General features: G+C 36.6%; 2 protein-coding genes across 6 annotated transcripts; both read right to left on the reverse strand.

Moving 5' to 3' along the window:
• Positions 1 to 327: 327 nt before the first annotated feature.
• Positions 328 to 2,556, reverse strand: LOC145570057 (tubulin beta-2 chain-like). Its single transcript, XM_081629045.1, has 3 exons — positions 2,071 to 2,556; positions 1,674 to 1,943; positions 328 to 1,192 (listed from the first exon to the last, which is right to left on the reverse strand). The coding sequence occupies exons 1-3, from the start codon at positions 2,462 to 2,464 to the stop codon at positions 519 to 521; spliced, it is 1,338 nt and encodes a 445-aa protein (XP_081485171.1). The 5' UTR covers positions 2,465 to 2,556; the 3' UTR covers positions 328 to 518.
• Positions 2,557 to 5,404: 2,848 nt separating this feature from the next.
• LOC145570058 (uncharacterized) lies at positions 5,405 to 20,883 on the reverse strand. Of its 5 annotated transcripts, none has more exons than XR_014096375.1 (9): positions 20,667 to 20,883; positions 19,373 to 19,615; positions 19,057 to 19,272; positions 15,435 to 18,950; positions 15,138 to 15,319; positions 14,773 to 14,951; positions 14,654 to 14,705; positions 10,363 to 10,454; positions 5,405 to 7,113 (listed from the first exon to the last, which is right to left on the reverse strand). XR_014096375.1 is itself a non-coding variant. In XM_081629046.1 (6 exons), the coding sequence occupies exons 2-6, from the start codon at positions 19,577 to 19,579 to the stop codon at positions 14,864 to 14,866; spliced, it is 4,209 nt and encodes a 1,402-aa protein (XP_081485172.1). In that variant the 5' UTR covers positions 19,580 to 19,615; positions 20,667 to 20,883; the 3' UTR covers positions 14,520 to 14,863. The 5 variants fall into 5 exon arrangements, 2 of the variants coding, with proteins under 2 accessions (XP_081485172.1, XP_081485173.1); XR_014096374.1 differs by having other exon boundaries at positions 5,408 to 6,845; positions 6,918 to 7,113; positions 14,654 to 14,951; XR_014096373.1 differs by having other exon boundaries at positions 5,408 to 7,113; positions 14,654 to 14,951.
• Between the last annotated feature and the right edge of the window lie 1,069 nt (positions 20,884 to 21,952).

Raw genomic sequence — 21,952 nt, forward strand, 5'->3', positions numbered from 1 at the left:
TTGTTTGATAAGATTTACATGGTCAACTGGAATGAGTCAAACAAACCTTTGTCGCTAAAGAGCGTTAATTTCTATTGGCTATTCATGTATACCTTCTTTCTCTTTTTGCAGTTACAACTAAAACTCTCGTGTACGAATTATAATCATCTCGAGTTTTAGATGAAAATGGCAAAGAGAGATTGCACAAGGAATGAGACAATGAGTACAGATCTGAGAATTGTCAATACAACAAGTCAAGGAAAATAGGGCTAATGGCTTGTTAAGCTTAAATACAATTACAAAAGAAATCAAGTAATGAAATAGGTATCACAAAATAAAAAGAAGCCATTGGCAACAAAAACTTAGAACTTGATCAACATTCTTGCAAATTCCTACAATGTCACAAAATACAGCTTAATTGGTGAATTTAAGTCAGTTTTCCTACAACTGGAAGTTGAGGTTACAACCAACTTTGACAAAATATCTTTTTAAACATTTCTTCATAGTTACTTTAAAAAACTACTGGCACAAACTTCTTGTCATTCATACTGCTCCTCTTCTTCCTCATCTTCATATTCATCCTCCTCAGCTGTTGCATCCTGATACTGCTGATACTCTGCAACCAAATCATTCATGTTGCTCTCGGCTTCAGTGAACTCCATTTCGTCCATCCCTTCTCCAGTGTACCAATGCAAGAAAGCCTTCCTCCTAAACATAGCAGTGAACTGTTCACTCACCCTCCTGAACATCTCCTGGATTGATGTCGAGTTACCAATAAATGTCGATGCCATCTTCAAACCGGTGGGTGGGATGTCACAGACAGTGGACTTGACGTTGCTGGGAATCCACTCAACAAAGTAGGAAGAGTTCTTGTTTTGCACGTTAAGCATCTGCTCATCAACCTCCTTCGTGCTCATCTTTCCTCTGAACATTGCAGAGGCTGTCAAGTAACGACCGTGACGTGGGTCTGCTGCACACATCATGTTCTTCGAATCCCACATTTGCTGGGTTAGCTCAGGGACTGTCAAGGAGCGGTACTGCTGCGATCCACGAGATGTGAGGGGAGCAAAACCAACCATGAAGAAATGAAGCCTGGGGAATGGAATTAGATTGACTGCAAGTTTCCTGAGGTCAGAGTTCAATTGACCAGGGAACCTCAGACAGCATGTTACTCCAGACATGGTTGCCGATATCAAATGATTCAAATCACCAACTGTACAATTCAAACAACCCCAGATTAGAACTCACTATAACTACCAGATAAACTTCTTGCAATGAAACCAAATCCCCAGATTAGAACTCAAATTTTAATAGCCAAACAAAATGATGGAACTTCTTGCAATTAAACCAAACCCAGATCTTAATTGTTTTCAAATCACAAAACTATACTACTCAACAAAAACCAATTTGAACAAAATACCAGCTTCAGAGAATCCACACAGCAAGCTTAAGCAATAAAATTATAGCCTAGATTAATTTTTTGCTATCATACTCCTATATAGCTTTCAAATTTTCAAATTAACAAGAAATTAATGAGTTCAAAAATAAGGATCCCCAAAAATCACAATGAACATCCAAACATACACAGATTAATGCAATTGTAACATTCAAACATCCAAACATACACAGATTAATGCAATTGTAACATTCAAACATCATAGTATATAAAGCAAGAGAGAGTAGCAATAACATACAGCTAGGAGTAGTGAGCTTCAAAGTCCTGAAGCAGATATCATACAAAGCTTCATTATCAAGAACCATACACTCATCTGCATTCTCAACAAGCTGATGAACAGACAAAGTAGCATTGTAAGGCTCAACCACAGTATCAGACACCTTTGGTGATGGGAAAACTGAGAAAGTCATCATCATTCGATCTGGGTATTCTTCCCTAATCTTCGAAATCAACAAAGTTCCCATCCCAGATCCAGTACCTCCTCCCAATGAATGACAAACTTGAAACCCTGCAATTCAATTTCATTTTACATCCCACACTCAGATCCAACACCAAAAATACCAACATATATAATTACAACTAAAAAAAATGAAAGAAATTGATTTTTTTTTTCAGCGAGGCATTTCATCGAATACCTTGTAAGCAGTCACAATTCTCAGCTTCTTTGCGAACAACATCAAGAACAGAATCAATCAACTCAGCACCTTCAGTGTAATGACCCTTAGCCCAGTTATTCCCAGCACCAGACTGACCAAACACAAAGTTATCGGGCCGGAAAATCTGACCATACGGGCCGGATCTGATACTATCCATGGTACCGGGCTCAAGATCCATAAGAACGGCCCGAGGAACGAACCTCCCACAACCCGCTTCGTTGTAGTAGACATTGATTCGCTCCAGTTGAAGGTCACTGTCACCATGGTATTTTCCGGTGGTATCGACGCCATGTTCAGCGCAAACAACTTCCCAGAACTTTGAACCGATTTGGTTACCACATTGACCCCCTTGAATATGAAGGATTTCACGCATTTTCGATGATTAAAATTGAAGTTTTCTCTGTTAAAGAGGAGAGAGAAAATCAATTTATGGAGGAGAGAGAAAATGAAAAAGGGGTGGAGTTCAAAAATGGAGGAAGAGAGTTTTATAGAGAGAGAGAAGGAAAGAGGGAAAACGGCTACTTTTTTACTGGGAGTAAAATTAGGGTTTTGAATTTGAATTGAAAGGGTGCATCAAAATTGAGGAAATTTTGGGTAACGGATTAAAAGCAACGGCTAGGATTTATTTGGGTTTTCTAGTAAAATAAATAAATTGATTAATAAATAAATAAATAAAATTAGATATTTTTGGTTTTTGAATTTGAATGCTTTTGGTGAAGACAGCTGGTTATTTGCATGCAAGGTATGATGCGACGGCGTTTCTATCACACTGTCTAGCTTCCTTAAATTAGAGTTTTTAAAGCAAGTGGATTTATTTTATTTTATTCCGTATATTTTTAAGAACTTTTGGAGTGAACAAAAAAAAAAAAAAAAAAAAAAAAAAAAAAAAAAAAACTTTTGGGGTGTTAACACGAATGTTTAAATACCTACTTATCAAGCTAATAAACATAATACGTAGTATAATTTTCATTTTAGTTTTAATAAAGATTGCACCTTCTAACATTTTACTTTCAAGAGTACAATTTTCATTAGACTCTTTAAAAATGAGAATCACTTACTCCTCCGTTCTTACTTTTTAAAATGCCAAGATTTAGGGGGTGTTTTTATTCACCTAATTTTCACTAATCTGAACTTATCCGAAAATCTTATTATTCTCTCCGTTTTTAAATACTTACTACATTTTCTTATTTGAAAAGTTTTTACAATATTTAATTCCTTTCTTTCAACTAGAGAACCCAATATATTTTCGACCGTTTTTAAATACTTATTTTAGTTGTAACTGGACTAATTACACTTGAAAGTAAAGTGAATGGATTAGGCCCTTAGTACATAAGTTGGATAAGTCATTAGATTTGATTTCAAGCCATAGGTTATTTAATATTTGTCCAATCAATATCATTTTTCATATACAAGTCAAATTTAAGTAAAATAAGGAGTATTATAAATAAGAGTATAAACCAACACTTTGTACTTTATATTTGTCAAATCTATTATTTAAATGCCTCCATTTTATTTTATTTATTTATTTTTTTTTAGAATTATGCCTTCAAAGATCTCTAAGAGTCTGTTCTCTTCAACTTAATTTCAGTTCAGTTCAGCTCAGTTCCATTCAGTTTAGCTCCGCTCCTAATTTCCTTATCTCATAAACAATTCATTTCAGCTCAGTCTAGTTCAGTTCAGCTCCAATCAGTTCGGTCTAGTTTAAATCAATTCAGATCAGTAAATCAGAATAGGTCCTTACTCCATAACGTACAAAATTATACTACGCACTACTTCTGTTTCAAATTAATTACAACAATTACATATTTTTGTTTCGGATTTCACTATATTAGTAGGTGCTTACTGAATGCTCGTGATTTAATGTAAAAAACTTATTTTGATTTTTTTTTTTAGTTCACAAACTATCATCTACATTCTTTTTTTTTTTTTTTTTTTAATGAATCTTACCTGCACCGATGTAATAACATATCTGAGAAGATATTTTTCTAAAAAAGACATTTCTGAGAAGACTTAATGATCGAGTATACCATATACATTATTCGAATTATCTCATATATTCCCAAATGTCCCTATCTTACAAACATTTAATTTAACGTAAATGTGGTCTCGTAGGTAGGAACAAGGCTACTTGAAAACAACAGGCTTTAGTGAAGACTTGGTAGTTACACTAAGATGGGATCCATCACCTCTCCTTTCATCTGTATGGAGTTCACTGGTAAATTAGTTGTCAAATATCTTTGAATAACCCATTCCCATGTGCTGTGAAACTTTGTGACATCAATCAATTCTTATTTTATTTTATAATTTATAATTTATAATATGCTCCCAAATAAATCCGAGTAGTGAAAACAACCCAAAAACCTGTTCTCACCACAATGCTTTTTTTATTTTTTTTTTTTATTTTTATGCTCTCGTGTACTGTACTAAAAACCTCACAATTAAATAAATAGACTTATTAACAAAACAAAAATTAATTAATTCGAAATAGTCAAATAATATGACAACAAATAAAGACTGTATATCGCATGAAAGCACATGCATTTGGATAAGCCTAATCAAATACCCACAAGGCCACAAAGACCATGGTCAAATGTTTAAGAGTAGGCAAATACCCACAAACCACAATAAATCGACTGCACCCAAAAGCATATACTCTCAAATAATGTGACAACAATTCAAAATAAAAATAGATTTTTTTTCTTTCGAAAAAAATACTTCTATCGAATTATTGCCGCATTATATGAGAGCATGTGCTCTCAAATGCACCTTATTAACAACACTTAATCCATTTGCATTTAAATAAGATAAATGAACTTCCATTCTCTCTCTTTAGGATCGTTGCTTGCATTAAATTAAAAGCATGTACTCACTGGTGACTGGTACACCTAATAAGTCACCTTCAACAAATTATTAGGTAGGTGGACCTAAAGACATTTGCTCTTAAGATAATGTGACATTAATCCAACATTAATCCAAAAATGGATATTAAGAATATATTCTCTAGAACTGTTGCCACATCACTTAGAAACATATGCTCCATGTAACACCTAATACTTTTTAGCAACAAAATGTCAAATACAAAAACTATGTCCAAATTACAATTGCACTCGAACATACGATGAGTCGATGACACTGACAATCACACTCAGGGTATTAAATTTATCATCACTTAACACACAGTGGTATAAGCCATGACGCAATGAATCACTAGTTCATTTTTTTTTTTTATTCAACTATGATACAATCATTAGCAGTTTTTGAAATTCCAAAAGTAACAACAATACATACATGCAAAAACCACCAACGCAGTGTTACCTGATCTGCAGTGTACTGAACTGCTAACACACCAATCAGCCAAAATCAAGTACTTAAATCAAATTTCTGCATCCATTACCATACTGTTTAATATATACAAACTGAATACACACAGGTAAATATAATTAGATGAAAAAATAAGTTGCAACTTGCACGTATGATAACAAGTGCTGCACATCAAGAGGCCTCTCCACAAAAAAGTGCAGGATTTCAGTTGTCTACACCTAGCAAAATATACATAAATAATCATACTGCAAAATAACTGTTAGGGTTAGCATCACCAAACATTGAGGACAAATTGCGAGTACTGTCAACAAGCAAAAGCTCAGCTATCTGATGAATCTAGGGGAGTTAACAGAGTCTTTACAAAAAATCAGGCTCGGATAACTTATTATTATGCTTCAATAAAAAAATAATTTGACCACTAGAACAACCTTGCTATAACACCACCACCTTAGCAGCAGAACAGCACTGCACACCTACATGAATATTGTGACCAGTGCCCTACCCAGTAATTATGTCTACTTAACAGCAAATTTCTATTTTATCCCAACAAGAACAAAAGAAAGGGAAAAAAAAACCTCCCCAACAAAGTAGTTTGTGTTCAATGGCTAATGAGTAGTGCTAACCACACTCTCAACTGGATACAGAAGTATTGCCTACAATTCTACAAAAACATACAAGTATTACTTACCATAGAAATGAACACATAAAAAGATATTTCTGTTAGCCTAACTATCCACACGTTATGTTGGGAAAGAGTTCGGGAACATCAGGGGTCCAAATGCTTGAATAATGAATACCATATAAAATCCACTTTCTACAGTGAGAAGTCAAGTCTTGAACTAGACTCTTAAGAGTGAGCAAATTCAGACTCAGAGAATATGTCTCTATGAGCGCTAGTAGTTCACTCACTAAGCAATCGTTCACAAGGCCATGAGAAATCTAGGAAGAATCTAGGAGATATTTATGGAATTCTAACCCATATCAGGAAAGAATGCTTTCGAAAGCAAGAAGCCAAGAATCACCATAGTACAAAATGAATTTCAGGACAAGCAACGTCAAGGAGTAATAGTCGAAAGAAAGTTTCAGTTTATTTAATTATTTCTAGTTGAGCATCAGAAAAGATGTCCATAAACATCAAACAGTAGCATATAAGTTCAAGGGCAATTCTAACTTCTGATTAATTTTCACAAGATAGTAACATACAAGAAGTCTTCAGTAATCAAACTAGTAAGGAAAAGATGTCAAAACAAACACTAAGATAAAATCATTTATAGCTTAGCAATATGCAATTATATCAATCAATAGCCGTAAACCAAACACCCTAAATGAAATAGGCTGTTCAATCAAAAGGAACCCATTTTCTCTTCCATGGTCACATACGGTAGTACTGTAGTAGACCTAGAGAACAACCAGCGAATAACAGCATAACTTGTCTTCAGAAAAATAAAATCTGTCATACTCAGTTTTTGGCAATTTAAAACAAAAACCATTTGAAGCACACATACCTTCAGTGTTTCGACAGGTAACGAGGATACAATACATGACACACCCCAAGGTGATGCCTCATAGGATTCTCTTAACGCACCTAGGGACAAAAGGGGGTGGAAAAGCTGCATCTGCATCCTTAGGTACTTCAAACCAGACAAGAGATTCACAAATCTTTAACAGAACGAAACACCATCCTGCACCAGATTGTCTAGCCTAGTGGTTGAAAAATTACAATCAGCCTTTGATATAGCAACACTGGGGAGACAAGGAGCTGGAAGGTAACATTAAAAATTTCTGAACACCATTTATACAAAACAAGTTACACTATGAACTTATGGAGAGTAGTACTTTCTCTCAAGCATACTTATTGCATCAATTTATTACCAAGTTCACTGTACAAAAATCCTTAACTTTCATAAGAATTCCACACGGGAAAGTACAAATGTCAGTATAATCCTATATTCCCTCCTGTTTTCTCTTTCATTTATATGTCTAATGACCACATCAGCTTTACAAGCTTACATTTTAGTTTTCCTTGTGATTATTAAAATAAGAAATTGGCAACCAAACCCTAAATTGGCCTAAACTCCATTTGAAGGATAAACTAATATCTAAAACTTACAGTACCAGCTATTCATAAATTAACCCAAAAGTCCATTCCATAGGGTAAGACATTAAATTTGGAGATCATAACCAAGTAACAAATTTCACTGATTCATTCAGACAACATTGAAAGTGTGATAAGCCTCACGTGTTTGGTCTATGGTCAGTATCACCTATTCACCTCCAGTACTTTTTTTACTGGAGATACACAAAGGGACTTAAGATACTCTTATCTCAAGGATGGGTTAGACCTTTGCATACATGAAAGAACTATAGCAAGGGAAAACATTGCATTTACACGAATTAATCAACTACTAAAAACATTGCATTCATATTTTAATATTTTTGCTTGTAGTACAAAATAAAATTCACAATTCTAAAAAAACTCAATAGTCAACATATTTTCTTCCTTTCCTCTTCCATCCCATCAATACTTTCTCTATACCCATACTCTATTTTACTCACTATACAGTAAACAGCATACACTGTTATTGGCCTTTGTTATTTCATCAAAAAATACAAGTTTCGGGAAAATAATTCAGGAAAAAAACCAACTTATATACCTACATTTAAACAAAGGCAGTCTTCACAACAAAAATAACTGAAGCTAATTCCTTATAAGTTTTTAAAAAAAGATCTTATAAATAAAATTTCTACTTTCTATCATAAGAACAAAGCCTAATGTGTTGACTGAGGAGCAGAGAGAAGATTAAACAAGACCACATGGTTGAGAGAGCTCTCATCCATTTGTTATCCATATATATATGCACGGGCTAACCTCTGAAGACCTGGGTTTTCTAGATATTGGTAACATTCAATACCGGAACATTTCTAGGAATAAAGATAACTACACAAATCAGAATTAATACAAGCTTTCCTAGGGATTTCCAAACAAATGTAGATGGTCCAGTCAATAAATATTATAGATAATTTATAGAGTGTAAAAGAAAAAAAAAATACCCAATATAAATCCACTTTGAGAAGACATATATAGAGAGAGCATTTGACATAATGTTCATTTATATGTACTCCATATCTCACCACCCACCACCAAAAATTCAAAACTAACAGATATAATAATCCTCAGTAGTATTTTGCCAAATTGAAACACTATGAACTCCTATACACAAAGGGCATCCTAGCTTCTAGAAATTGGAGCACCTCAAGCACTTTACAAATAGAGCTTCAGCACAGCGACAGGAATAACAAAAGCTTACACAATCGTAACCATTTGAAGGTCAGCAGAAACAGTCTCTATTGTGAACTACTAGCAGCTTCAGCAGTAAAATTGTAGATTCAATAATTAAATTAAAAATATAAATAAATAGAAAAAAGCCAAGAAAACAATTATTTCAGGACATATAACCGATGAGCCTTGATGCAGTTGACCAAGAAAATATCCCCTACATCTATCCTTTACTCCAAAAATTGCAGATTAAAAAAAAATATACACAACCAACTCAATTATGCCAAAACATTCATTGTGCAGTTTCTGTGCAAGTTCAACAACCTATTCTATTCAGGCTATAATCTCAAAGCAGCTTTTGACGCATCTGTAAGTAATTTTCATACATGTGAAGAATTTCCAGATGTCTCTATTGTTCTCCATCAATTTCATAACTGGCATAAACCCAAATTACAGCCGACTATAAGTGGCAGATCAGCAATTGATTTTATTAGTCATCACTCTCTTTACTTCTTTTCCCAAGTCCTTCAGAAACAAATAACCTGATCTCACAACATGCTATGTCAGGATATCTTCGCATGTTTTTGCTGTCAAACACTTCTTGTAATTTTTTAGCTTTCCCTAAACTAAAAAATCACAGAATGCGTACACTACAACTCAAACTGCCTAAAAACACCAGAAATATCAAAACATGTATCTATCAGGGGCCTCAAGAATCTATAGAGCCTGCTTCAGCTGGGTACAGTACAAACCTAATGCGAAACTTTGGAAGAAAAATGAAGTATCTACAGTGGGAATATTTAATGGACCAAAAAGGGCACATGCTCTTGCAAAAGAAAGACAGGCCTTAACTGAGATTGAAGTTACATAACACAAAAGAACACCTCAAATCTCCACCAATCAAGAAAAGATGAGCCAGCCATATCAACTACACTAAATCTTCATTAAACTATGGTTTTTTTGTTGAGTTCAGTACAAGAGAAAACACATAACTTCTATACAGCCAATCCAAAACTTCCTCTGTTCGTATTCTTTATCTTCCTATTTATTGTAGCAGCATAAACCAAGAAAAAAAAGTGTGAAAAGTGGGTCACTTTTTTTTGAGTTTTTGGGTAAGAAAGAGAAGGTTGTTTAAAGACCTGAATTTTATAAACCAGTAAGTGGACAATGTGATGGGGTACAAGAAGATTAATAAAAAAAAAAATATATGAGAGAGAGAGAGAGAGAATTTTAAACGAATATAGCAAAGTAGGAATATCAATAACAAACAAACCTAGACAAAAAGTGGGAAAATTAAAATTTATTTACAAAAAAAAGAACAAATGGTGTATTCTCAAGACATTACAACTAAGATTCCATAGTAAACATGTTAAAAATAGACCCCCACACTAATTAAGAGCCCTTCGTATGACCACTTTTTTTAGTGTCCCACCCAATAACAATCATATTGATGAAATTATGAGTCAGATGCCGAAACTACTGAACTCGAATTTTTAGAGCAGTATCTGAAAATCTTAATTAAGCTACCTAAAATTCAGACATTCCAACAAAATTACAGGGTAAATGAAGATTAACTATAAATCTTAGATAAAAGTCATAAAACAGCAGAAAACAATGTGTAAAATAAAATAAGCAGAAATTTTCCCATAAAAACCTTTTGGACATGATCTTACCACACTCTAAAGACGACTGCAAGGTAAACCACTCTGCTTTTCAGCCTTTCCTTGTCAGCATCGCCGAAAAAGACGGATTCAGTGGACATTATCTATGGTAGGAAAAAATTCAGCCAGAAAGAATAAATCAACTTAAGCACTGGCCTCATAAAAAGTAAAATGCTACAATGGGATTATAAAACCTATAATGTGAAATGGAAAATTCAAACTGAAGTGAAAGAGATTTCTGTATTGACAAAAATAAGGCCTCCTTCCAGAAATTAACAGACTGAAAAATAAAAGAGTATCCTAATTATATATAAACAGGTTTCATAAAGTGAAACCTTAATCAAAACTGAAAGTACTCACACCTCACACCTAAATTTCATTTAAGCAACTAAATATGTTACATGTTCCATCCTAATCAGCATACGCCATTTGTATATGCTCCACTTCTAATTTTCTATATCCTACACTGGTCCAAAAAATGGAGCCAACTACTTTGTGGAATGTCCACTGTTCCTGAATACACACATGCAAATCAGATGAGGGAAGAGGCAAAGTAAGATTTTAGGTTTGTATCGTGTTCCCACCAAAGAACTTTTGGGATTTACTCATATTATGCAGGAAGCAATAAGAGAAGATTATATTCCTTTTAAAAATAGGGAGAATCCCACTTCGTCTTGTCTAATCAAAAGTATGAGCCAATGTAGCAGAGATTTCAGTTTTAATGCATTCAATCCCATAGCAGTTTCTTGGTTTCTCCTATCACCAGAATTTCACTGCAAATACACTCACTATAATTGCTCACTTCAGCAAAGCCAGATACCACCCAATCTTTGACTTGGATATTTTATAAATGATATTTTCTGATAGTTCCCCACTCACAAAACAACTCCATAACTATAATCACGCACTATAAGTGTCTAATCCTATCATGTCCCCTATATCATCAATCCTCCCAGAATATCGTCTTTCTTTTATACAATCAAATAGTAAGTTTATATCTTCAGGCTCTGTATAACAAAAAGAAATTTCCAGCTTAATTTTAGTAAAAAAATTAAAAAAATTACAAATAAGCAAATGAATGTCCTACAAAAAAAAAAAAAAAAAAAAAAAAAAAAAAAAAAAAAAAAAAAATCTGTTTTCTGTTTTTGTTTTCAGAGGAACAAAAAAAAAAAAAGAACCTGCTTACTGTCACAAATTCACAGCACCTCATATATTTAACTATCCAAGCTTTCATACAACAAAATACATAGTCCTAGTATATTTCACAAAAGTAATAAATCTCCAACTAAAAGATAAGAAACCAATTCCATTTAATAACTATTTGTCTTTTTCCCAGAGTCACACCTGCTCTGCAGTTTGCACTTTGTTCTCCAATCTTCACAGTCCTTGATAAAACCCAAAATTAAGAATAAAAATAAATAAATCTTCTAGTTGTTAGGAAAAACATACTTCCTCCGTTCCCCAAGTACTGGGACATGGGGAGAGGACACGGGTTTTAAGAAGAGGAGAGAGATAGAGAAAAATAAACAGAGGGGTCCATGTGATGAGGAGAGAGAAAGAGAAAACATATGCAAATAAGGAAATGTTGCAATATTTGTGAAACTTCCTAAAATGGTAGTTGTTGCAATATTTATGGAACGAGAGGAAGTAGTATTTAGCTTCACTGAAGGAAATGAATATATAACCCAATACAAAGGAATAGAATGGTGTAGAGACCATATTCTAAAAACTAAAAAATAAAAACCCATCCTCATCAGCCAAGCTATAGGAAATGACACAACCCATAAATAACTATCGCATCTACGAAGATCAAAAGCCTTCCTTTAGAGGGACGACCCAATCATTTTATTCACCCTTTGGTCAAGGAAAAGTGAATTAGCTGCTTCCAACCTTCAATTTTCTCTCTATCTATTCCTCAACATTTTCATCACTCAATCCAATTCCAATGTTATAATCAAAATTTTACCACCATTTTCTCATCTTTTCATTGAACACCAACCACACTCTAGCCTACACCAACATGTTACCCTTAATAATCAAGTGAAACCCTACAGTGGAAAAAATAGAGGTGACTACTCGGGATTTGAATAATTATCCAGACTGCACCTTTCATACAATATTTTTTTACATATGTATTTCAACCTGACCGAATGAATATTTCTTAAAAAATAACTAGTTAAAATAATTTGGTTTTCTTAAAGTTCAGAAAATCACTCTACATAACAACGCAGAAATGCAAGCTAAAATTATTCATTTGTCATATCAATGCAGACATAATATTCTGACTTTCTGAGCTTATTGAAGCACAATTTGTCAGTGAACAAATAAATAAAAACCTTGACTTCTTTAAGTATTCTGCAGTTAAACTTTGCACGCTCTCCAATTTTCACCTCCCCACAGATTTTGAGTGTGTGTCATTAATGGATGCAAAGTGAGCAAAAACCCAATCTCAGTTAAATGACAAAGATCTCCTGATGCAAGTACATTTGCTAAAAACTCCCCAAGAAATGTAAGCAACCAAAAAAAAAAAAACTTTATTTAAAAATCTACAAAGTGTCAAAGTGATGTGAAACTTGTGGCCAAAGAAATGTTCAAGACAGCAATGTAGCAAGATGATAAGAAAGTTTAGCCAAAGAAGATAGGGCTCAAAAGAATGAACATCAAAATTTAAGATTGATTACAAATCCAAAAACGAAGAGAATAGGTCAAACGCTACACAATGCTCATGCTGACAATGGATGCCCAAAAGGAGCTCATAAAGAATTGTTTGAGTAATTGTTTTATGAAAAACATCAAAAATCAGATAATAAATACCCTCACATAAAATCAAGACTTGACATTTAAAAGCTCCCATTGTTAAAATCCTCATGATTCAACTAATTTGTTCAAAAACCCACAGCTTAAAAACAAAGTGGATCCTTCAACAAGATTGAAACATCATCTTCCACAGCAAGATCCTGAAAGGAAATCATTGACCATCTGTTGTAATTTGCACCCAGACTTACATAGCTTCTTCAAATAGTTACTAACCCAAAAAAAATACTATTGTCCCAAACACCATTGAACCAAATAGACAGGATTCCTACAAACATTTGAACAGCATCACAATTAATGAATCAAGAATCAGCAGATCAGCCACCCCAAAACTTTCCCACAAACGTACTAAACTTCTTGGAATATCAATGAATGTAGGGTGAAATCATCGAACCTCAAAAAGCTAAAACTTAAGGCATAAAAAGCTAAAACTTAAGACATAAACCTCAATATATATATATAGGGTTGGGATCCAATGAGAAGGAAGAAATGTGCACAAGTTTTTTACTAAATGTGCATATTTTATTCACTAAATGTGCAAAACTGATTTTCGAACAAATAAAGATTTTGATTTTTCTGGAAAAATAGAAAATGTGCACGTTATGAACAAAATTTATGCACATCGAATTTGGGTCAATTTTTTTTTTTTGCACATTTAGTTCAAAAAATATGCACATTTAGTACAAAAGTTATGCACAAAAAACCTTCTCATCCTTCTCATTTTAAGAAATTCATTTGACCCCACATATATATATTGGGATGACAAGAAGCCCACACATAGTATCTCCCCAAAGATTCAACTGTATTTCCCCCATCCTCTCTTTTCAAAAACTCCATACTTTGTTCCTATTTTCCCCCATCCTCTCTTTTCAAAAACTCCATACTTTGTTCCTATTTTCCAATTGCTATAGGCCACAAATTACAGTCAGAAAATTTTTAAGATGGAATAGAAGATAGTTGCTGTCAAAATGTCATGAACTTCACTTATAGGCAATCAAGGCAAACTGTTTTCGGGCTGAGTGGGGGAGAATGGAGTGTAAAACAGACGATAAAATTGTGGTCACACAATCTGACAATGATTACCCGTTAGGTGGTGATGGATACTTAAAAGCCTGCAGGTGAAATCATCTTACGCAAACTAAACTTTTTTGAAGAAGTGGGAGGAGATTGACAGGGCAAGGATTATATGAACAGAATTGTAGACAGAGTAAGAAGAAAACACAAGGAGGGGATAAAAGGAGAGGGAAAAAAGAAACAAAGAAGACTACGACGTAAGAAATAATTCACTTCCGATAACCACACTTTTCTGATAAACTAACAAACCATAATTATAGAATTAGCCACATGTCACATCATTGCACTGAAGATACATATACTTTATTAGTGAAGAGATAGCAATTACCACTTAAACAAGGGGAAAGTATACATTCACGCTAAACATATTCAATCTCCAAAATATTTAGCACAAAGTCGAACAAAGTAACTTAACTGCCACTGATACTTCAGTCCCAAAATACCATCTCCACTAACATAGCAGCAACCTGAAATGACAAAACTGGCATAAACCAACCAGCAAAAGAAAGAGATACAGAAAGCTGCATCACCTACTTCACTAAACGCAAAATACTGAAGGAACAAATTCAGTCTGTCAGCTACAAAACCACTGGATTGCTTGTCAGCCAAAACAACCATCAAGCCTTTAACGCTTATTTCCTCGACCCTGAAAACTGAAATTCTTTGGCCTGCCAGCATCTCTTCCTTCAATTGAACCTTGATCTTTTGATATCCTAAGCAACAAAGACAACCAACAAATTATGCCTTACAACAAGAACTACAGCATCCCCTTCTCAATTCTCAACATCCTACCCACTAAACAACCACCACCCAAACCATAAAAACAGCAACACGTAAAAGGTAGAATAATATACAATATACAGCATATGCAGTATAAGACAACTTCTACATAGACTTACTTCTGTTTCTTTTTATTTGACTGTTTGATGCTTAAGACCATATCCCTAGCCTTTCTCTGATGCTCTCTTGATTGTGAATGCAAGTCCAAGCCTTCCACGGTTCCACACTCCACTTTACAAATACGGCACATGATGCTTCCAGGTTTCCGCTTTCTTGGGTTATCAAAAGGATCCATCTCCTCCTGAAAAAATAAATAAATAAATAAATCACCAGAAAAATCAGACATCAAAAGAAGAATTAAAAATCTGGGAAACAATCTTCTATAGTCAACATTAGTGACACAAACAAGTACTTACTGGAAAAAATCCACCATCACGTCCATAACGATTAAAACCAGAGCTGCCCCTGAATCCATGCTCTCCTACCAGAGGGTGCCCTGGCTTTTCACCTCCAAAGGATTCACCAAAGGGTAGATGACGTGGAAAATTCCCTGCCAAAGGGGGTTCTCCCATCCGTGAATGACCCCCAGGGAGTCCAAAAGCAATCCCTTCTCCCATATGCATATTTCGAGGACCCATATGTTCTCTTCGTAAATGATTAGGCAACATATCTGGATTACGTGGGCCACCAGCCAAATGATCACTTAGCTCACCTCTTTGTACATGATTTGGTGGAATCGGAAACCTGTTCTCGTGCATTGATTTCCCAAATGGTTCAGCGGGAAAATTGTAGGGTCTGGAACCTTCAAAAGGTCGTGATTCGTTTCCCACATCATCCCCAAAGGCTCCAAATGTACGAGAAGGAAAACCTGGAAAGTCCCTACCTGGACTTCTAGGCGGAAAACCATCCATTCGGGGCGGTCCAAAACCAGGACCAGGAGCTGGTCCAGGAAAATCAGGACGATGCCCAAAATCCCCTCTCCCCATGTCATCATCAGGAAACCCTGCAGCTCTGCTCCTTTCACCAGCATCATTAAGATGAAATGGAGGCAGAAATCTTGAAGGACCAGAACCAACACCAGAATCCCTTTTCAGTCCAGAATCATGATTGAGTCCATGTGGCGCCCTGTCAAAGGGCCTCGGCATTCCATCTCCACCAAACATATGAGAACCATGATCAAGTGGTCTAGATGACGGCAAATGATTACCATATTTAGATGAAGGCCCAGCTTCAAAATGAGAAGGTCTAGGGAATTTCCTCGAATCATCTTCAAAGTCCCTGTGAGGAAAGGGTTTCAAACGCTCCTCAGGAAACATCTTACCCCTTTCATCCCTCATACCACGCTCCTCAGGAAATTTCATAGCTCCAAGCTGGATCCCAGGATGAGCAGGCCCATAAGGAGCTCGATCCATGGACCCATGAGGGAGGGAATCTGGCTTTCTACCATCAAAATAGCCAGGCCTGTGAGCCTGAAACTTTTCATTTTCCATCATATATGGAGGACGCTGCTCAGCATCAGCACGTTCTCTACCCCCTACACCAACAAAAGGTTCCCCTGGAAGATTATGAGGTTGTCCAGCTTGGTAAGGTGGCATATTACCTTGATGATAACCCATATTACCAGGTCTAACAAAGGGTCCTGATGAGGCAGGGCCCAGATTTCCTCCGGATGCAATTTCATGAGGGGTAAGACCATGAGGATGCTTAGGAATAGATGTCTGGGGAATATCAGCTGCATTGAAAGGCGGTCTAGGGGGAGCTTGTCCAGGTCCTTGAGGCCTTAATTGACCAGGTTGAGAACCCAACCCAGGCTGCTGAGAGATTGAAAGTTGAGGTGTTGACTGAGGCATAGACGCAGCACCAGGTCTGTGTTGGGCAGAAGGCCCATACTGCATTGACTGCATTTGATTTCTTCCCTGGTCAACCGCAGGAAATGAATTAGTGCCATGAACTTGCGAGTTTAAATGTGAATGAGGCATATTGGAGACAGCAGCAGCTGCATCTCCTGCACTTTTGGCTGCATGCTTTAACTCTTGTACTTCAGCCTTCTTTCGGGCATCTTTATGGGTATCAGAACCAATATTAGTTGTGTTATTACCATTTGAGAATTCTGATGCATCCTCTGAAGCATCTCCCTTCATCCTTTGTTTGTGTTCTTGATTATCACTTCCTAATAAATTGGACCCTGTAGCAGCTAATTTACTTTCATTCTCGTTCCCATTACCATCCAGGGCATTTTCTGATTTTAATTTATTTTCAATCACCTGAACCCCTGCACCAGACTCCTTGTTAGGATCATTTTGATCACGAGGCTTCTCACCCCCCGTTGCTTTTGGAAATTGTTGAGGATGACCAGCCTTATGTTCAGAGGCAGTAGATAGCTGACTGTCTGTTCTCAAAGGGTAAGCCTGATTAAGATGTGGAGGCCTAACCTGACCAGCACCAGCAGCCTGGAGATGTGGTTGTGATCCAGCTCCTTGTGCGGTCACTGGTCTAGCTGCATAGTTTTGAACAATATTAGGCTGAGCAATATACCCTGGTGCATAATTTTGCTGAGAATGTTGTAGCATTTGAGGAGGGCCCTGAGCATGTAATTGAGCTGCCATAGGTGGCTGTGGCTGTGGCTGTGGCTGTGGCTGTGTAAATAGACCGTGGCCAGGGAATGGCTGCTGTTGCCCAAACTGCTGTGGAGCAGCTTGCTGTGCAGCCTGCACACCAGGACGATGCTGAAACGGATATCCAGGCTGCTGGGAATGAGGATAAACAGGGAGCTGTTGCGATGGAGGCCCGCTTGGAGGCTGAACTTGTGCAGATGACATAGTTGGCTGTTGTTGTGCTGCCACATTAGAATAAGGTTGAGAAGAATACATCTGAGAAGGTTGTGAAGGTAACTTCCCTTGTATTTGCCCAGGGTACTGAGGTTGTGGCTGGGCACCAGATGCATGCACTGGATGAGCAACTCCCACCTGTGCTTGCGGATGAGGCTGTGGCTGCGGATATGATTGGTAACCAGTTACAGCACTCTGAGTCTGAGGCTGGGAATTGGGATTCATAGGCTGGTTTTGTTGAGAAGGTGGGTGGGCAGGTGCCTGCATAATCGGTTGAGAATGAGGCTGTGGCTGTGTGTAGGGGTAATGCTGGGTTTGAGTTTGTGACGGTGGATAAGATTGGGCATGAGGATGAGTTTGCTGGTACTGAGGCACTGGTGTCTGCTGCTGTGTAATGGGTTGTGGCTGAGCATAAGGTTGAGCCTGGGGTAATGGCTGAGACTGGTTATATGGAAGGGTATGAGATGGAGGTGCTTGACCCTGAACCTGCATTTGAGGTTGTGCTTGACCCACTGGCTGGACTTGGGACTGTACACTGGCTGATGGTTGGAAATTTGTCTGCACTGAAGGCTGCACAATTTGGGATGGAGCTTGGGGCTGCTGTTGTGGCTGGGTCTGCTGTTGTGGCTGGGGCTGAGCCTGCTGCTGAGCTTGAAGTTGGGGTTGAGCCTGAGCTTGACCAGAAATCTGGGTCTGAGCTTGACCATATGCCTGAGGAGGATAACCTTGCGAGGGTTGCTGCGGATACTGTTGAGCTCCTTGTTGATATTGATAATAATATTGATAGTTCTGTTGGTAAGGATCATATCCAGGATACTGCTGATAATACTGCTGGTATTGCTGCTGGTACTGTTGCTGTTGCTGTTGCTGTTGCTGATACCACTGCTCAGCAGTTGGCATGGCAGCTTGTGCAGCCTGTGGTTGCCCGGCTGTACTGGCTGTTTGGTTATCTTGACCAGATGCAAGCGAGGTAGAAGCTTGTGATGTCTGAGCTTGAGAAGCAGGTAAGACTGCCTGAGCTGCAGTCTGGGCTTGATCTGCTACAGCGCCTGTTGTTGTGCCATCCTGAGCATTACTTGGTTGTTGCGCCTGAGACTGCACACCCTGATTTGGTACAGTTTAGAGTGAGATTTTAAATAAAAATATAAGTCAATAGGACAAAGACAACCAGTACAAAATAGAACGGAGCAGTAAATACATTTCAACTTACAGGACAGCTTTGTGCATGCTCTTGCACTTGGCGGTGCACAATCTGAACTCCACATCTGTTGCATAGAACAGGTGACTCCCCAAATGAACATGTTGAACAATGAGATATGCAGTCAGATAGAGGACCTTGCCATGTACATCCAGTCCGATAGTAGAGGCAATGGACTTGTATTTTTCCAATTGTGTCTGCCAATGTTTTATTTGACTCCAGCAGTGGCTGTGAAAAAAGAAGAAATAAATCCACAATAAGAACACTTCAGATTCTTCATACAACCAGTCAGAAACCAATTGTGATTAAGATAATAAAGGCATAACACCTTGCAATCGGCTTCAGTCACCCTGTATCCATCATAAGGACAAGCATGTGTAGTGCTGACAACATAAGTCAGACAAGGTTTGCAGTAAAGGTGAGTGCATGGCGCTTGCAAAGCCTCATTCGGGTAGACAAGAAGGTGACACACAGGACAGAAGTATTCTCCAGCAAGTGATTGAATATTTAAAATGCAATCATTATCAAAACCCATTGACCTTAGCAAACTCTGCAACAATACCTGGATTACCTGCTATACATTCAAATTAAATTCGACATCAAGCCTTAATTTATAAATCAATAACAGTAAAGCTAAATGCAAAATTCAATCCCCAAAACAAGCATGACATCACCAACTACTATGATAAGATTGTAATAAATGCATAAACTTGCAAATATGCGAGGCACGTAACTGACTTGATTCGGCAGCCCTGAATTTAAAAGTTCAGAATTCTGGGATCTTTAGCGGGCCCGTAACAAATCATATAATGGGATCATACTATCATAGACATCACATGATGACGCCTCTACCAAAATGAACAAACAAAACAATCCGATGCATGTACAACACCCGAATATAGATAAAACTGACTTTAAAAAGTCTTCCTGGAATCGCACCAAAGTTATCAATACAGATCACAATTTTTAAAAACAAACCCACCAGCTAAAAGTTCTTGAGTTACAGGTTATATACCAATCCCTTTGTCCTAGAAAAGAACAAAGTTACTATTTTGAGTATCCAAAAATGATCTTCAAGGGTAATGCTTCATATATAATCCACAATGAATCCAAGCTCCCTACTCCCTCAAAATTCCATCAGCCTTCCTACTCCCTCCATACAACACCTTTCAAGGGTAACAAAAAATCCAAGCTCCCTGCCAACCTTGAGTGTTCCGTTCTTTATCACGAACCGGTCATTTGCCTCATTCTCTCTCTCTAAACGAGTAACATTACAAAATCAACCCACTGTGACACTTCTAAGCACAAAAAAAAAAAATTGAAGTGACCAACATCATTTCAATTGATAACTCGTCAACAAAGTACATTGAAGCAACACCATTCACAAACAATATATAAAAAGAAAAATCAAACGAAAATGAAAAATCAAATGACACTAGAAACCGTTTCATGAAAGAGTAACATGCATCAACTCCTAAAAAAGCAACTAAACAAAATCGAAATGTAAGACCACCAAAGAAATCAAATTTTTGAAACAAAATCAAAATTCAACAAGATTATAGCAAAAAATACAAGAAAACGAGAGAGAAATCGCAAAACAGCTAAATGTAAGAAAATCTTACAGGACGATGCCGAAAAATTCCAATAAATTCAAAAGATCAGTGTTCTTCCTCTGCTTGAAATATGAATTCGAAATCAAATTGCTCCTTAAAAAGCTCAAAATTAATTCGCAAACATAGTTAATTTGGGATAATTTACCTGTTCAGTAGAACTAGGGTTTGAGGAGAGTGAAGGCAAGAAGAGAGAGAAAGGGGGGGTGAAAAAGGATGGTGAATTTGGGCGTTTTTTTCGGTTAATTTCTTGTCAGCGAAAAAATGTAAAATGATGGTGCTCTTTCCAAATGGCCAAGATGGGCGAACTGTGTATAACTTGGGCTATTGAAGCCTTTTGTTTGGGCCAATTCTGAACTTTTTCATTGATTTCTTAAGATTGTTCTACCTCCTCATTTTCTATTTGTGATTTGGAATTGTGTTAATTACTTGACTTTTATGATAGAGTAATGAAATTAATACTATGTAGTAATTAATTATTAGTAAGTAATTATGTTGGGAATCAATTGGTATGGAAATTAAGACGATTTGGATTATTGTGTTTAGATTTGATTGAGTTTTACATTTCAACCCGTCTTGTGTGCGGCTGGCCATACCGTGCACCCATTTTTAAAATAACAAAATAACTCCTTTAAAACTAATTGAGTAACCCCTATATCACTAACAAAGTAACCCCTATAACACTAACGAAGTAACCCTTGTGATGGCCAGCCACATATAAGAAGTTGTGTTTACATTTAGTTTTAGTCTTAACAACTTTTTTATGGTATGTTGTGATTCTTATATGCTAGTGTATTGAGGTACTGTGTTGATTATAATGTCAACGGTGGCTTGGAGTTGATTTCGGTAAGACGATAGTCATTACTCTATGGAATTTTCGTCACGTGTAGTCGTATACTTGTATTGGGGGTGGAAAAGAATTTGTTTGTCTTGATTGCCTTCACTGTAAAACAACAAGGTTAATTATTTATTGTATCCAAAGTATAGCATATCCTCGTCGATTTATGCCGTTAATGTGATTTTCTATTTGTGTGAAATAGTTTTTATTGATGATAGACTTTGTAATTAGTCATTTTTCACTGTATATGTGTCCACTATTCGACAACCCTACATACAGTAGTAATAAAGATAAAGTGGATAAGACCTATAAAGCTTTGTTTGTGCTGATTGTGAACTTTCAATTTTATATTGTTCTACCTCCTCATTTTCCATTTGTGGTTGAAATTATCTTACCAAGTGCGGAAAAATAAGCAATCATGTTAAAACTTAATGGATATGAAAATGAATACAATTAGGGT

This window comes from Chenopodium album, chromosome 12, assembly GCF_948465745.1.
Source record: "Chenopodium album chromosome 12, dcCheAlbu1.1, whole genome shotgun sequence".
Lineage (NCBI taxonomy): Eukaryota > Viridiplantae > Streptophyta > Magnoliopsida > Caryophyllales > Amaranthaceae > Chenopodium > Chenopodium album.

Bases quoted from the DNA above. Each gene is read 5' to 3' on its own strand.
- LOC145570057 (XM_081629045.1), bottom strand. From the start codon at position 2,464: ATGCGTGAAATCCTTCATATTCAAGGGGGTCAATGTGGTAACCAAATC. The intron at 1,944-2,070 runs GTATTCGATGAA...ATTGAATTGCAG, and splicing joins GAATTGTGACTGCTTACAAG to GGTTTCAAGTTTGTCATTCA. The intron at 1,193-1,673 runs GTATGTTATTGC...TGAATTGTACAG, and splicing joins GAAGCTCACTACTCCTAGCT to TTGGTGATTTGAATCATTTG.
- LOC145570058 (XM_081629046.1), bottom strand. From the start codon at position 19,579: ATGGGTTTTGATAATGATTGCATTTTAAATATTCAATCACTTGCTGGA. The intron at 19,273-19,372 runs GTGTTATGCCTT...CTTTTTTCACAG, and splicing joins TGACTGAAGCCGATTGCAAG to CCACTGCTGGAGTCAAATAA. The intron at 18,951-19,056 runs GTAAGTTGAAAT...GTACCAAATCAG, and splicing joins AGCATGCACAAAGCTGTCCT to GGTGTGCAGTCTCAGGCGCA.